Raw genomic sequence first — 17,275 nt, forward strand, 5'->3', positions numbered from 1 at the left:
AGAATCCTTAGTACTGTATCAATAGTCGCTTGTTGTGAACGAACCATTTGCGTTCGCTCACACAATCTCAACTGCCTCCATTTCCCTCAGTATACACGAAACAGAGTGGAAGAAAGCAAAAATAAAATGGCAAAACTGTACCCGTCCTGTAAAGTCCAACAAATATGTTGACTTAGGCCTATATGGGACGTTTAGGGGAGATGTCAACGTCAGACTTGTAAATAAGGAGCTTTAGATTTCCGGCGCGGACGTCTGAGACGACGAGTGCGTTGGACATTCTCCTCTCTCCCTGCTTTAGATATAACGCGGAGAGGCAACCTGAATAAAATAAAATGGCGCCCCCATATGATCGGTGCATCAAACAGCTCTCAGCGTCGTGAATGTATTGAGCGGACGTAAATATAGCCCAGAACGCGTAGGGGAGACTCAGACGACGCAAGATATAAATAGATCGAGTTTGATAAGCTATTTTGCGCATGTTCAGAATAGGGTGTTTTTTTTTCCCCTCTGAACGTACCGTCACGAAAATCTAAAGCTCCCTATTGAGATTTGATGGGCACGCTGAATTCATTTAGTTGATATGCTACAATATCTCCATCACGCTTGAAGGCTGTGACATTTTTTTTTTCCTACGTAAATTTTTCGTTCGACTTTTAGACGCGTTTTCCCACTTGTGATTAGGGAGCTTTAGATTTGCAGCGCGGACGCTTGAGACGACGCTTGAGCTGGACGTTCTCCTCTTCCCTGCGTCGTGCTGAAAAGTAGCTTTAGATTACGCTGGGACGCAACGTATGAAAAATTAAATGGCGCACCCATATGATCGGTGCATGAAGTAGCTCCCTACGTCGCAAATTGTGCGGACGTAAAAATAGCTCAGAACGCGAAGTGAAAAACTCAGACGATGCAAGTTATAATTAGATCGACTTGACGCGCGCTTCTGCGCATGCTCAGAACGTGTTTTTTTTTTTTTTTTTTTTTCCCCTGGACGTCCCAGTCGCGAAAATCAAGCTCCCTATCGTCAAATCATACGATTTGCAATTGAAAAGCTAGCCTGAGTGACTTACACCCTTAAAAAACGCGAGATCACGAACAGAGGTTTGGGGGTCCCTACCAGTCCTAAACGTCTTGGAGGGGTCAAACATGTTGTTGGCATGCTTCTGTTATTTGCAACTTTTCACAAATATTTGCAAACACAAACATTTTAAGCTCGCAACTGGGAATTTTATAATGGGAAATAGTGGATCATTCTGAAAAAGTGAAGAAACCGAGCATAGTAGGGTCTGGGAGGGGCATCACCGTACGTAGAAACATTTCCTCGGTAGGGGGAAGGAATAACATGTTCAAACCTTTGGGAAAACGCGCAAGCGAGGGAGCGGAGTGACCGAGTAGTACTGACGTTTGACAGAGCAGGGGTAAGTTTGGTAGTGGGTGGCCCCCATTCCCTAAGAGGGAGCTTTTTACCTTGTAAAGAATTGATTCAACAACCAGATATACACTCTACACTGCTGCAGGTGGCATATTTGTTACATTTTCAAAGAAAGATAAAACGACACGTTTGTTATTCATTCAAACTGCAGAGAAAAACACACAAAAACCAACAAAATTTATTAGATGTTTCTGTTTCGTGATTTTCCCTTCTTCTGTTTAAATTCTTTGAAAAATTATAATGTCTAAGCGCTGCAACTAAAAAAGGGGGGATCCCCCTCTGACATGATGGTCATGGAAATCCTACAGCTATGTCGTGTAACGGAGGGCACATACACACAAATATCAAGAATGAGGTAGTATAAATTTTGAGAAAATAAGGGGTAAATTTATAATGTTCTTGACAGGTCAATTTCCCTTTTTTTTTCTTTTTTTTTCAGCGCATCTTTCAAAACAGTGGTTGTATAGTGCAAAAAAAAAATCCAGTTTATAAACCAAGAAAGACAGAAAAGAAAAATGCCTATTACCAGATATATTAGTTTTGGAAATCTATTAATATAGGTAATGGCACAGGCATTTAGGAATAGAGGGCCAAAGTCATGTGAACAGGGTAAGTTTGAAGTAAATCTGCAAATCAGCACAACCAGCAAAAAGTACATTTTAAAAGCATCTTGCATGTATACTGCGAAATATGGAAAAAGAAAAACCGAAAAAACAAGAAAAAAAATCCTAAGTGACAGCTTATATCTCATCCTTCCTCAGACAGAATAATTTCATGACTTAACAATAACGCAAGGCCATGTCACATTCATTTATTATGTCATGAACCAGAACTAAGGAAGTAAATAAAATACTTAAGAAGACATATTATGCTCGTGCAAATGAACGGCAATGCATTGATGTGTACTGTAATAACACTGTAAATAAATGACGCGATCTTACACTAAGTCTTGACTATTTACCATGGCGTTACGCAGTGTTCCCATTATTCTGGACGATATCTTGTTTTTCATTTGCATTCGTCGGGGCTGTTCAAACTTAGATGTAAAAAAAATTCCTACAAAATGCATGTTTAATGTTGATAACAGCAGACTCAAACTTAATGAATTTTACCTCTTTACGCATCTGCCATTTTTCATTTGACCGCTTATGAAATACCACTATTTCATTTTTTACAATGAGGATGTACTGTCTCAACTCTTGTACAGTCATGCATTTTAGAGATACACATTTCATCATCTTTGTTTCAGCTAACAAATCTTTCCTTTTTCTGGAGTATAAATGAATTTATACGAGAACTGATAATACGAACGAGAAATTAGTTTTTGTGAGATATTCAGGATTTGATTTAGCCTGTTGGTGTAACCATGTGTTAAGCATTACCGTCATTTTCAATTGGCAGTTGAATAACACCTTATCCTCGACATAATATGTATATTATTTAGATATCTATCTATACAATGCCATTAATGTCGAACAACGTACGTACAGTGTATCTTTTACGTCTTTTAGATAGAAATGGACATAAGAAAAAAAATACATGTATGAACAAGCTCTTAAAATAGATATACCCTCATTTTCTTATGCTACGTTTCCACTATCGTGCGATCCGTTACGAACGCCACGATTGACGATTCGTAGCTGATAGTGTATATCACACTAGTTGTGCAACAATTGAATCGAGGTTTTAATCATGGAATGATCGCAGTGATTAGATTTTGATGTCACTCGTGGCAATTGCTTTGATCGTAGAAAAGTTTTGAGTCGTCCAAAACTTTTCCTACGATCAACGTCATTGCCATTCACGACTGACCTCAAGATCTAATAGATCACAATGATTACTCCATAATGAAGATCACGATTTCAATCATGGCGAAGATTGTGATAGACGTAAACGAAAATTCCACGATCAGTTACTGATGGCCAATCGTGGCGTGCGTAGCTGATCGCATGGCAGTGGGAACCCAGAATTAATCCAAATAGGCCTAGGCACGCATCCCTCAAGTATCACACACACACACATACGTACACACACATATGCGCATAGGCAATCAACCAAATCATTGTGTGTAGTTGAATAATATAAGCTGAATATATTCTCAGTGATATAGTCTGCGGTTAGACTCGTAAAACAGAGAGGCAGGCAGACAAAGACATTATTCCACGTGTATAACGCAGCCAGACGTTCACCATCAGATCTTACGGAGATTGTTAGTCTTTCGCTATGGATAAAGAAAGTATCTCTTTCCAGCCAATCCAGGGAGTACATAACGTGTGAACAGATTCCAAATGACTTTATTCCATAAGATCTGACAGAAGCACGATAGGTGTGGATCGCCGTCTGTTCGGGCCAGTAGGCAGCGTGACCATGGTTGGTAGGGTATGCTCGGGGGCCGTACCGAGTGACGAGTCGGCGTTATTGGCAAGCGACGTCGATGTCGATGTTGAGTTCACGGGTACCACAGTTACTGGGTCGAGCTGAATGCCGGTGGGTACGTTAGTCGTAGAAAAACAAGATGCACGTTTGGGTACGTTCGTGTAAGATGTGTAGCCGTCCGAACTGTCGCTGCGACCTGCATGCGGAATATCAATAGCCGAACGACTGACATCGTTTGATATACATGGGATCCACTGCCTAGCTTTCTCGAAATATTTAGAGCAATAGGTTCTATAAGTTTTCTTTAAAAGTTTCCCCGTTAAACAAAAACAACCCACACACATTTAAAAAAAAATCTTCAAAATTTCTTCAATGCAATTAGGGCTATGTGACAAAGAGAACTATCGGATTTTTTGCATTATCCAGCACAGGCCTATGTTATCGTATACATCAAATGATGGTGATGTTATATTATTCTGATTATATTACGTTGAATTTTAGTGTTTCAAAAACTGAGATCGCTTACCAGAAGGCCTTAGATCAATACACACAACTTAACTTTGCCTTTAAAGAGAGTAGATCCTGTCAGTTTGTAAACCAAAGTGATTAAATTTGAAACCTTCGATCGATATTATCCTGATACCAGTTGAATTGATGTGCCTTACTCTTGCACAACTTATGTGCATTTCAGACGGTATTATGTCGTTGCAACGATTACAGGAAGTGAACTCGTTAAGCAATTTGGGAGAGGATTGGTCGGACCAATAAATACATTAAAAAAAAAAAAACGTTGCTGGCTGGAACATGGGAGGTTTACAGGTGCGAGGACTATGTCGAAATGTGCGCTCAAAAGTGAGTAGTCGACATTTCTTGCTTAGGTTTTGATGTGAAAGTGAAGTTGTACTTTGCGGCGTTTTCACGTGTTCCAGTGAGAACCTAATCCACCTGATCAGCAGATTGTGACGGCATTATAAGGCAAACAAATAAAATATACAAAAAATCATGCTCTTAAATCGTTAATGTCCAACAGATGGACCAGGTAAAGGGGATTTGAGTCGGGCTTTTTGAGGGCGGGCTGCCGCCTTGTTTGTGTGGGTGTCTGTGAAACACAAATTACACGATGTGATTTAATGCGCAGTTATATATAGGAAAGATACGTAAGTTTGGAGCGGCGTGAGTGAAGTGATGCGTGTCGAATTTGTAAATACCAGGTTGAGAAGGATAACGGAAATTTTCTACCAATGACGGATCATTATACAATTTCTTCATCACTTTTTCCTACCAAATTCATTTCCAATTGGATAAACCTTGAACAACATAACTTACGCACTCTAAGGTGTATGCGCTGAACCAGAAAAGAAAGCTTAAAAGCCTGGTTGAATCCTTAATCCTTCATTCAAATTATGTAAATTGATGGCATTCCGTCTAACCACATTACTTACACAGTATGCAAACCCCCATTGTTAGGACATTGGTTTACAACGGGAAGAACTTAAGTGTAATCAGATTATTGGGCTTTAAAACCTGGAAATATTTATCCCTGATTGCGAAACTAAAGTGATTTCAACAACTTCACTGCTGGTACTGTACCCATTCCCACGACCAAAATCGCACTCTAAATTGATAGTTCGAGTTGAACGTATCGACGACCCATTTACAGAGTCCTAAAACATGTTCCAACAAATGAATGGTCATTATTGATCAGGACAGAGCTTGTTACAATGGTCCCTTCATTTAATCTTTCATTGGTTTGACTATCATGTGTGATCTCATTGTGATAGTTTGTCAATGAAAAACCAAAGCTATTTTGAAGGAAAGGAAAAGGACCAATGCCGGCAAAATACAGGTGAAAATCGGAATAAACAGGTGACAATGGAAATCCTTCTAACTAATAACAGCCAATAAATGGTTACTTCATTAGTCTCATTTGCAATTTTCTAGCAATTTTCCTGCTCAACATTGGGGGGACAGGAGTAAAGATTAATTTAGCTGCGGGGACTTAAGACGGCTCTTTGACTTTAAGGTAAATTCACCGGAACAATGTTTTACAACATTGCTCTGCTGACCACTAACCAAAAAAAAAAAATAAATAAAAAAAATAAAAAAATAAATAAATAAATAAAAATGATAAGATGATATACGGGCTTCATCTTTCTGATGGGTTAACAAATAACGTTCCTGGTTTGGAACACTATGATGTCTTCTGACCTCAGACTGCAATACATTCGAAGGTACAGACGAAGGCACATGTTCCTCATTGATATGATAAGTTATAAAATGAGGCGAATATTCTTTAGTATTTTTCCAATCATTATTGTGTCTAAATGTACTGACATGTTTCATGCATCAATAATTGTCAGAAGTATGTAGATAAAACTATTTGGTTTCTCTGTCAATGCCGTATTGCGGCTATTATCGTTATTATTATTATTACTATTATTATTATTGTTGTTATTATTATTATTATTTAATTCAGAACGTCATTTTCTTCAGCATTTTTTTCTAAGTTACAAGAATACTTCTGATTTATTCTAAGTTATTCTCAATGTGTTCCCCCTTCCAGAAAAAAAAATTATATGAAACGATAACCGTACATCCATTTTTCTTACGCCTACATTGTGTACAACACCGAAAGAACCACTTTCTAAGAGAAATACGGTGTAATAACAATAATTCCCACTGTTCTTTCAACATTCACACGAAATGTTAACATTCTCACACAGGCTGCTGCACAATAAAATCATCAAAATAAAGTGATTTGTTGTCATAAAATGTGTAGCTATAACGTGATTTTTATGGTTGATGCTTACCGTCATGAAATGTTGCAAGCAACTGAAGAGCAATGAGGTACTTACATACAAAAATGTAAATAAATACGTTTCTTCATAGGATATAAACTTAACGCATGCGTTCATCATCAGGGGTTTCCATGGCAACCAAACTGCTCAATGTCGCCAATTTAAGTAACCAGACCTAGCAACAGTCATTGTGTGTGAAACGATCCCAAGTGTGTGTCCATTGGAACCCATTTAGACGAAATTCATGCATGGTTTCAAATGGTAATGATAACAATGATGATATTGATAGTAACGATGACAACAATGAGTGATAAAAAAGAATATCAGTGTGTGGAACCGCCAACCTCCCTCTAGGAACATGAATTAGGCAAGATGACTTTATTCTTTAGTTCTGCTTCAAAAATTGCATTTTAGATGCAATCTTCTTCGTGAATAAACGCATACAGTCATTATTTTCGACAACACAAATTAATACATTTACAATTACTAGTAACGTTAACACAAACACACACCGAAAAAATACCACAGCAATCAACGAAGCGTGCAACACTGCATAACATGATACATCAATCAAAGAGATTCTCTATGGAATAAAAAGAAAGAAATAGAATGCAAACAAAAGTAAATGCACATCAAGAATTGTGGTGAGTGATAAAACACAAGTTGCGTCAGAAAGTCATAATTGGTCTCTGATTGTATGCATGGACTTAAAAAAAGTAAAGAAATATAGGAAATAAATCAAGCCCGGATTTCGAGGTAGTGTTCCAAGGAGAGAGGAAAAGGGAGAAAAAGAAAATGAAAGGCCGGGGTCTAATCAGAAGAGTGCATCAGCCACGCCAGGGGTATATTTCAAGAAAAGAAAAATAGGATGAAGAGGAAAAAGAGATGATGAGAACTCTCTGAGATTGGCTTTATCTACCTCACGGTGTTCGTATACCGGTCTGACGTATTCAGAAGGCACTACTGGCTGTTCCGTTTCTAGAATATGGTAATGCATTTTCCATCAAATGACCTGTATAGAGGGTGGGCGGTTATTGAAGCGAAATGGTCACCTCGACAAATAAAAAGTTACGATACAATAAAAAGAAAAAAAAACCGAAAGAGACAGTTAATAATAATGACAACAAAAATCCGTAACCGTATATATCAAGAGCTGATTCTGATATTATGTTTATGGGCGATTCTTATTATACATGTATAGTGTATTTTTGCAATTTCAAGACTGCTATGCGTCGATGACTTCAACAAAACTAGCCAAAGTTCAGTGGTCTAAGTTTCAGCTAGGCTCAATGTTACGCAGTCTCAGGTTGGCTGCTGTTTACATGTAGTGGCCTTTACTTTCACACATATTCAACTATGTGATTTTTAAAGTTTTCTATCGTAAAATGAAACACACCACTCTTCTGCACTCTCTTTAGCCTCAAGTCTAAGCTTTCTGGATTATCATAATTCCCCAGTGATATTAGGCCTATATAACAGCTGCACAAAAAGCGTCAGTTTTAAAGTTTTGTCAAACTAGCAAATTGTGATATATAGCATTGTTTAGTCAAAATATTATAGTAAAAGACGTTATAATCATAATCACATTGTATAGTGAAATCATTTGGTGGTTTCCTACGGAAAGCCATAAATCAATGTTCTCCCACGATAACTCATTTTCTTTTTGAGTAAACGAATGGCAAAATGATACCACACAATAAGATATTTTAGCACAAACAATAAAATAAGTTTTCGTTTTCTAAGCAACACTATAACACATTTAGGTTTTTATACTTTGTGACACACATGGGGATAGTAAAGGGAAATAGAGCATATCAAAACTGGGTACCCTAATTTCTGTACATACTTGACACATGAGTCGTTGTGTGTGCCGTTTGAGTTGTCGGCAATACTGCGAAACTGTTTGACCATAAACTTCCAAAAACTTTGTCACAAAGCTTCTCCCGAAACTTCCCACTCTAACTAGGGAAATTACCCGAACCCCCGTAGATCTTCTCAAAGTTTGTATTGTGCAGTCGATACGCTCGCAACTGAAACTTCACAAAGTTTGTGACGTGACAGGTCCACCACCTTTTTTTCGGGGCGGTGCCTCAGAAGCGAGCGCTCAATGGGGATGTACTACGTGTGTGTCACAGCTTTCGAAAGCACGACGCGGCTGGTAGTTGAGCGTGCCGTGAGCAAAATTTGCTTCTGCGCGTTATCAAATCCGAGAAACGTACCGTCTTGTGGAAAACGAGAACGGTACTCGGCCAAAATAGCGTTTGGTCCCCGGGCCGATGCTGGGCAGGATCAGGGAGGTGAGACAATAAGGTCTCACCTCCCTGGCAGGATTGAGCCACCCAGCCAGTCAGCCAATCGGCGATCTTGTCGCCACGCCTCCGTCCACACAGGAAAGCAAAACTGCTTAGGTACGGGGACTGTCACAGCTGATTGCTTCCGCGTACTCTCGGCCTTCCTGTCTTGTCGCGAAAGTCGGACGGCACGCACTTTCTTCAAAATTGCGCATGCGCACCAGTGACCCAAACTTCGAGAACTGAAACTCCGCGCAAACTTTACGGGAGATTTCTCGAAGTTAAACTTTGAAAATGTTTGTGTTTTGTGTCGGTGGCTACTGATGTACATCAGTCTTTGTGAAAGGTTATGAAGATAAACTTACAGGAAAGGACATAACAAAAATATGACTTCCCCTGTCTCAGTCTGGGCTTTCGATATCATTGGGAGTTTACGGTTTAGTATGCGTGGCTTTCATAGCAAGGTGCAGAAAAGTGAAAGAAAAATGATACGTAATGCTTATTAGATCAAAAGATTAAAGGCTTTTGTACATTATGAAGGGCCAGTATACATCAACAGATCTTAACATGCATTAGCATACACGAAACCAGGGACGTATGGATCTCTGGTATAAATCCTTGATTTTAAAGCGACATTGGACATGTCTTTATGTCAATGCAAGCGGGTATTAATACGTTTGTACGCACTATGGACTTTTAAAAAGATTAAACCCGTTTAGACATCGAACATGCATTGTAAGCACGCCTTCACCATTTCCAAAAAGGATGGAATATCAACACGAAATAACCCAAAAAACAAGAAAAAAACACTGGACGAATAGGCCATCACGCGCTATTGGGGTATTTCGCGCTCAAACCAACATTCCCATTTCTGTCCGCTCTTCAAAATTGAGTCGTACATTACGCAGACTCCTCATTATGCAGACTCCATCGTTGACTCTTAGTGCATTCTCAAAGAGGTTATCGTGTTGTCATTAGTGTGAGGTTACATTGTTTGTTTGCAAATTACCAGTATTACCAAAAAAAAGTTATGAACGAATTTTGATTTTTCAGAAGACTTTCGTGGTTGAAACAGGGAACTCGGGTGACCCTAATTCCACAATAGGCTACTTTTCTTCTCTTTACGTTCACAGTTCTGTGGCGATTTAATGACCATATGGATTTAGCCTTTTGCAAAGGCAGCTCGCAATGTACTCGCACACAGAGAGCGGTGGATTCGCACACAGCGATCTAGTGCGAGCGGTATGGGGCGCCAAGTGTCGCATGGCCTATTTTGCGACGAAATCAGTCATTTCGTAACGAAATGTTGTCATTTCGTCGATGAAATGTTCATTTCGTAACGAAATGAACTACGAAATGACAACATTCCGTCGACGAAATGACTGATTTCCTCACGAAATAGGTCATGTGACACTTGGCGCCCCATACAGCTCGCACCAGCTCGCAGGTTCAGGTCACAAGGTGGGCATTGGGTCTTACACTCGCTGTGACTGCACGTCCACAAATTATTGCGAGCTGCCTTAGCAAAAGACTAGTGTGGATTTCACTCTCCGAGCAACTTGCGAGAGCCTTACTCGTGCATCGTTGTGAAATCCTTTGCGCTGCATCCCTGCCCTGTCCCAGGATGCAGATAGGTGGATTTCCCCGCCAAATATCTTGGATGCTTAAATCGTGTAGTTGGTATATTCTCTCATTGTTGTCCAAGAAAGAAAATACATATAATGTGGAAACTCACATGCCGTCACTTTGACTGTCAATGAACGAATTGGTTAGTTTAGTCATGCAGACATGAAACACATTGTTAGTAGTCATGGTGGTGAAAAAAAAATGCCACGCATACAATTAAAGAGAGGGCCAGACGACGGATCAATGACCAGCCTGACAAATCGGAACTTAAGCCCAATGCCCAGTGTGCGACCTGAGCCTGCGAGCTAGTGCGAGCTGTATGGGACGCCAAGTGTGTCGCATGGCTTATTTCGTGACGAAATCAGTCATTTCGTATTACGAAATGTCATTTCGTTACGAAATGAACTACGAAATGACAACATTCCGTCGACGAAATGGCTGATTTCGTAACGAAATAGGCCATGCGACACTTGGTGTCCCATACAGCTCGAACCAGCTCGCAGGCTCAGGTTGCACAGTGGGCATAGGGCTTTACACTAGTAATTTAAGATTCCAAGCGCTTTGTCGAAACCTACCAACATCAACATGTACGAAACCAGTTTCTGCAAAGATTGCACCAGGCTTCACACTATGCCATGGACACTAGATAAAGGAAATGATCAAATTCGGCTCTGATCGTATAAACTTCGGGTTATTCGTTAGGGCATCCAAAGGCCATCGTATGACCGCCGGTGGAGTTTATTAGGCTTTTGCAGCAACTTCGTGAGTGGCGGAAAAATCTTTAGCCGGTCAAAAAGTAACCCGAAAATCCTGCCAAGCTAGATTCATTTTGTAATGAAAAATCGCATCTTCATGTAGCTTTCTGGTGTGGTTGGGCAGTCATCGGTTGACCTTCTGTAGACATTGTATTTGCTTCGGCTGCTGATTGGCTTTTAACCAAGTTCGGGGGCTAACTTCGCACAAAATTGAAAATTGAATATTCAAATGGATTTCTTGTGTAAATTTCGGGACAACCCTTTCCATGCAAATATGTCATTCTGTATTATTGGCACATGCAATGAACCATTCTCATTCATTCCAAAGATTGCTGTTTTGTGTGAGCATGATCAACTTATACAGAAATGGATCTTAGATAATACGTCTTGGAAATACCACCTAGAATACGTATTTAGGGAAACAAATTGTGTATTGGTTTCTTTTTTTGTGTGTAAAGACTAATGAATAGAAGAGTTGAAATACAATAAGTTTCAAACAAAGGACCAAAATAATCATCAAACTTTAATGAATGGATGATAAACGTTACCTTTCAGTTGCATTCGTTGCATTTCCCCAACAATTTGATGTACTTTTTAATGTATATAATTATTTAAAAAAAAAACCCAAAGGATGCATCCCATCCCACTAGCTACGCACTGAAACGACAGTGTGTTAGAACAATGCAATCCGAACTTTATAAGATGTGCTTACAATACTGGTGCAAAGAATTGGGTGCGATTAATGAACAGAGTCCAACAATTGCAACAACAAACCTCTTGCCTCCAATATCTCGGTTTTACTGCCGACGTAACAGCCAGACGTACGGAATTTACCTCGCTTCAGCTGTCGCATGAACCACATGGCGAACGGTGTGGTGCTGATAGTATACAGAATTGGATTGAGGGCGCTGTTGATTGGGAGTACAAACACGACTATCCAACCATAGAGAGTTTCTGTAATCAGGTGTGAGAAAAAAACAAAAAAAAAACAATGGAAGAACAAAAGTAATAGCATTATCAACTACACAGAATCGCTGAGACTCACATTTCTTTGTGGCTCTAACTGAATGCTGAATGTTGTGGCATGTCATGAAGATGATTTGGTATTATTATTGTCTTTGCGTGGTACAAGTAATCAGCTATGATCACTTTCGGAAATATACACATAGTTCATCATTATTCATGGCTGATTTTGCACATGAAAGGTAAGCAAATCATTGTCACAGGGAAAAAAGATAATTCATACCCAGAGTCTATGTTCCCAATAATATCTAACAGTTTTCTGTTGATTTATGTAATCATTTCATTTGACATTTGTGTATAATAATGGCTAATTCAACTTCGGTTTTGCGGTTTTTTCTTTTTGAACATGTTTGAGTTCATATGATAATCCAGGCTTTATTTCATTTTGTTTTTATTTGTATTATGATATAATTGTGATTGATAAATGCACAGGTGGTGTTTTGGCCTCCTAGGTAAGCACTATTTGGGCACCCGTCCCGCTTCATCATGAATATTCATCAGGCAGTAAGATACTGTACTAGTAAATGGCAGAACGCTGGATACGTGCAAAACGTATGGCCGGGAAATGTAAAAATCTCGAAAAATTGCATCAACGGGGAATGTTAAAACGTCTCGCCGGGAGATGGAAAAATGTTCAGTTTTGCCGAGAAATGTAAAAACGCTGCCGGGAAATGAAAAAAAATATGTATTTTAACGGTATTACGGATACATGTAGATGATGAATATTCATGATGAAGCGGGACGGGTGCCCAGATAGTGCTTACCCTCTGTAACCTATCCAAATGAAGTAGTGCCTGATCAAGCATTGGGCACACCGTGGTTTGTGATGTTTGCTATTTAGAATAAAAAACCGACGTCTGTTACATGAAATATTATATACATTGAATTTTCAGTTCTGTTTATAGCCTAAAGTGAGATTATGATAAACCATATATAATTATGTTTCAAGTGACTAATACTATATGAAGGCTTATTTGCATTTGTATATTTATTTGGATTTCAAATGTATAATTCTTTTGTGTAATAATGTATTATTTGACATTGTTTGTAACTGTTTTACATTGATATAACTGATCATGGGTGCATGCACTTGTCGGGGAGGAAGGCCTCGAGCCTCGGTGATTAAGTTTGCCTTTTCCTCCCCTGGCAACCAGCGGTATGAACTTAAAATCACCACATTCTTTAGAATCATGTGGGCCTAATATGATTTTCTCGTTTGTATTTCATTTTGAAATATTAACTAAATGACTGAATAGATAAATGATGATAATAATAATACTAATAATGAAAATAATAATAATAAGAAGAAGAAGAAGAAGAAGAAACATATAAACACACAAACACGCACATCTATATACACACAAATGCACCTGAAAGCTTTAAGTCCAAAGAAGACTGCGCTGCTTCGAATTTAGGGCGGGTTCACTTGAAAAATAACATCGTAAGGTTATAGACCTTAGCTGGGATGGTGTAATGCAACAGTGAATTAACTAGATTAGCTGCTGACGACTTGCGGGTCGGAAGAAGGAAAGCTTTCTAAGAATTAATTCGCCTTATTCAAAATCTCGATGGCAAAGTCTTAAATACTGATAGGCAAATTTCATTTCATTTCTATGGATTAATGGTTTTACATTGCAACTGGAGACGAGTGAAATGTGTGTTTTCTGCGGTGAGCCGCATTAATTAATCACAATTAGACGAGGCCAAATAGCAGCGTACTCGGTCAATGTACGAAGTAGCCCACTAGTTTCTGTGTGTTTGCTAAGCCTTGCATGTGTAATGGATGCATCAACATGCAATCAATCACCCTGAAGAAATGCAAAAAACAAAACAAAACGGAACAACAAACAAACAAATGCAACAAAGCAAACATCGAGAGACCCATTATAGTCTTAACTCTCCTATTCATAATTCATAATTCATAATTGTATAAATGTATATTTATATAATTATTAACATAATTATATTTGTATATATTTAGATATTATATTCATATGTATTTATGTATTCATGTATGTGTTTATGCGTTTGTGTGTGTGTGTGTGTGTGTGTGTGTGTGTGTGTGTGTGTGGCACTGCGGCAAACCGCAGAGAAATCAATTTTAGACATCGTTTCACTCGTTAGATTTGAGAGTTTACAAAAAGTCATTCTTATGCGTTCTCCTTCCACATCATTACTGTTATCATTATCTTTATTTTTCATGCTTAGATAGAAAAACCTAGCCAGATAACTTGAAACTCAAACTGCGGTATAAAGATTGCAGCATAGGATGCAAAAAGAGCGTAGGGGTAGGTCCCTTTTACTGCTGCATTACCATAGCTATTATGGCTTAGGGATTAACTCCTTTAATGATGCCGATTCCCAGGGAGCAGATTTGTATGAATATCAGTTTGCATAAGAACGTCCATTGTCACAGTCATAAAACATAACTGACGATCAAAGCGAGACATTGTCATAACACATGTTTCATGATCAAAGAACGATTTCCGATCCCCCCCCCCCAAAAAAAAAAAAATACAATAAAATAAAATTAACATAGGGAAGTCTCATTCCTCTTCCTGATCAATCAAAGGCTCATATTCAAATCATAAACGAGCAGTGGAGTCAACTCGTACATTTTTAGAGTCGAGGAGATATCGCCATTGCAGATAACATACAGATTGCATTTATGTAGTTGCTATGACTCCACGGATAACCTGGACTTTTCACAGCAGCTGTCTGTGAAGGATTCACTCACAAATTATTAAAAACATTTGGAGAAAAGCATGCTACTATTCGTTGCGTTCACATGGGAGACTCTGTCGCATTCAGCTGGCATTGCTTTGAATAAATCTATGTTCAGTGACGTACGTCACCAGCCTTACCGCCTACTCTTGAAAGGTCGCGTGAACGTAACATGGCAAGGCACAGACATTTCAGTACTATACAGTGCGTATCAAAAAAAAAAGTTTCAAAAAATGAGGGTTACTTTTTCATAACTTTTAGCTATGGAGAGCGCAATGTTGGTTGTGAGGAAAGGAGAATTCTTCCTCTTTCCATTGATACCTAATAATTTTGACAAATGTCATGCATGACTTAGCAAATGGACTTTAAAGACAACAATGTCATATTGCACTTTTTCCAAGTTTGCGCGTTATTGTGAAGGAACAATGAATGTCTCAGTGCATGCATAAGATCTGTCAATGAAAGTGGCCAAATAGGCCAAATAGGCCATCCTGTACGAATGCAGGTTTGTGTTTAGGGTTTATCCTAACATAATTATTATGGTTCATAACCTTTAACATGGTCACCTGTCCTATAACTTCGTCACTCCCACAGAGGTGACCCCACACAGTCCTTTTTTGTCTTCATATCAAACACCTATAGCTCGCATGCAACAAACCATATCTTGAATATGAATATAAAAACATGGATAATGGTTTAGCCTTTATGGGAAGGACCAAGTAATCAACAACGTGACCATGTGGAAGATTATTAACCATAAAAGGTTAGAAGAAATCCTAAACACAAACCTGCAGTCGTGCAAGCTGGTCTGATGATTTGACCACTTTCACTAACAGATCTCATCCATGCAGTGAGACATGCATTGTTCCTTCAGAATTACACGCAAACTTGGAAGAAGTGCAATTTGTCATTATTGTCTTTAAAGTTCATGTGCTCACTCATGCATGACATTTGCCATCATAATTAGGTATCAATGGAAAGAAGAAGCGCTCTCCTTTCCTAACAACCAACATTGCACTCTCCATAGATGACAATTATAAGATAGTAGCCCACCAAAGTTGGAATACTTTTTTTTTTGATACGCACTGTATATCGTAAGGTGAGAATACGTATTCCCTTTTGCCCCCAAACTATGTGCATTGCCAATGCAGAGGTTAGCATGGCGAGTATTGACGGGTTACAATAACTAAAAATAACAAGCACCACCGTAGGACTCTATATGCATGAACGGGAAATCAGATGCTATCAACAATAATGGTTGCGGTATTGTGGCGCGGCAAATTAAACTTCATCTATAGAACTGATTAAAATTGAGTATGGGCAAACTATTCTCTGTATTGGGAAGTCGCTTTCCTCCTTTACCTACTCTAATCAATTTTCAGGATGCGCCTTTTTTTTATTATTCAAACAACGTTGCACACAACGTCATTGAGTGCGTTTTGCTCTCTTTTAAAGTTCCATTATTCACGAAATCACGCCTACAGAGACAAACAGCTGATATTTGATGTGAATGTTGACTTCAGCCACAAGATCGCATAATTTTTGTCCCAGGTAAGTAAGTATACCTGTCTGAGAAAAAAAAAAGTCATAGCCGGTTACTTTCTTGATTCATGATCGTAAACACCCCAGATTTGATATCATTTCAGGTTTACTTCTGAAATTATATCTCCATTATTTTTTCGCCACGTTCAATAGTCTCGATAAAATCCCAACATTTTCGCCGGCGGTATATTTACTGGGATACTCACTCCACCTTTGAAACGTGGAAGCGACTTGACAAGCGCATTCATTAGTTGACATTGCCGTAGTATATACTTTTCTAATTTTCACTCTTAACATGATTTGATTCTCTTGGGTAAACCATAAAGAGATCAAAGCATGACAGTCGATGAAAAGAAGCAAACATTAGCGCAGGCCTATGTCACTAATTATTTGTAACACCGTCAGAATTGAGACAGTCTGCTTCACTCATCCCATCTAAGATGAATCTGAAGAGTAACTTTAGTACATTATATCAACAACATCTGCGCGCTTTGAGATTTTGGTGCAGTCCACAAATTGTTTGCCCTCCTCTATAGCAAAAGTAAACAAGTAACGAATCATCTAAATCTGAATCATATATGATTTCATAAAGAAATAAAACTGTTCTCCCTAGTTTGCTGTTGCCAGAAATTAAAGAAATACCCAGTCTCATTATAACGACAATAAGGATAGCAATACCGACAGCGGTAATAATGGCGATCGTCATTCCTTACT

The 17,275-nt window shown here is 38.8% G+C and overlaps 1 protein-coding gene across 1 annotated transcript in view; it reads right to left on the reverse strand.

The window, feature by feature from the left end:
- Window positions 1-3,720: 3,720 nt before the first annotated feature.
- LOC139733064 (relaxin receptor 1-like) overlaps window positions 3,721-17,275 on the reverse strand; it is a 75,421-nt gene continuing 61,866 nt past the window's right edge. Inside the window, exons 19-20 of the mRNA XM_071643906.1 lie at window positions 12,047-12,226; window positions 3,721-3,998 (exon numbers count right to left, since the gene is read on the reverse strand). Coding sequence (XP_071500007.1) covers window positions 3,721-3,998; window positions 12,047-12,226 — 458 coding nt within the window. The remainder of the gene's footprint in view (window positions 3,999-12,046; window positions 12,227-17,275) is intronic.

The sequence above is a fragment of the Diadema antillarum genome, unplaced genomic scaffold (assembly GCF_040938485.1).
Source record: "Diadema antillarum isolate AM-2024a unplaced genomic scaffold, OU_Dant_1.0 seq00000460_RagTag, whole genome shotgun sequence".
In the NCBI taxonomy this organism is placed as follows: Eukaryota; Metazoa; Echinodermata; class Echinoidea; order Diadematoida; family Diadematidae; genus Diadema; species Diadema antillarum.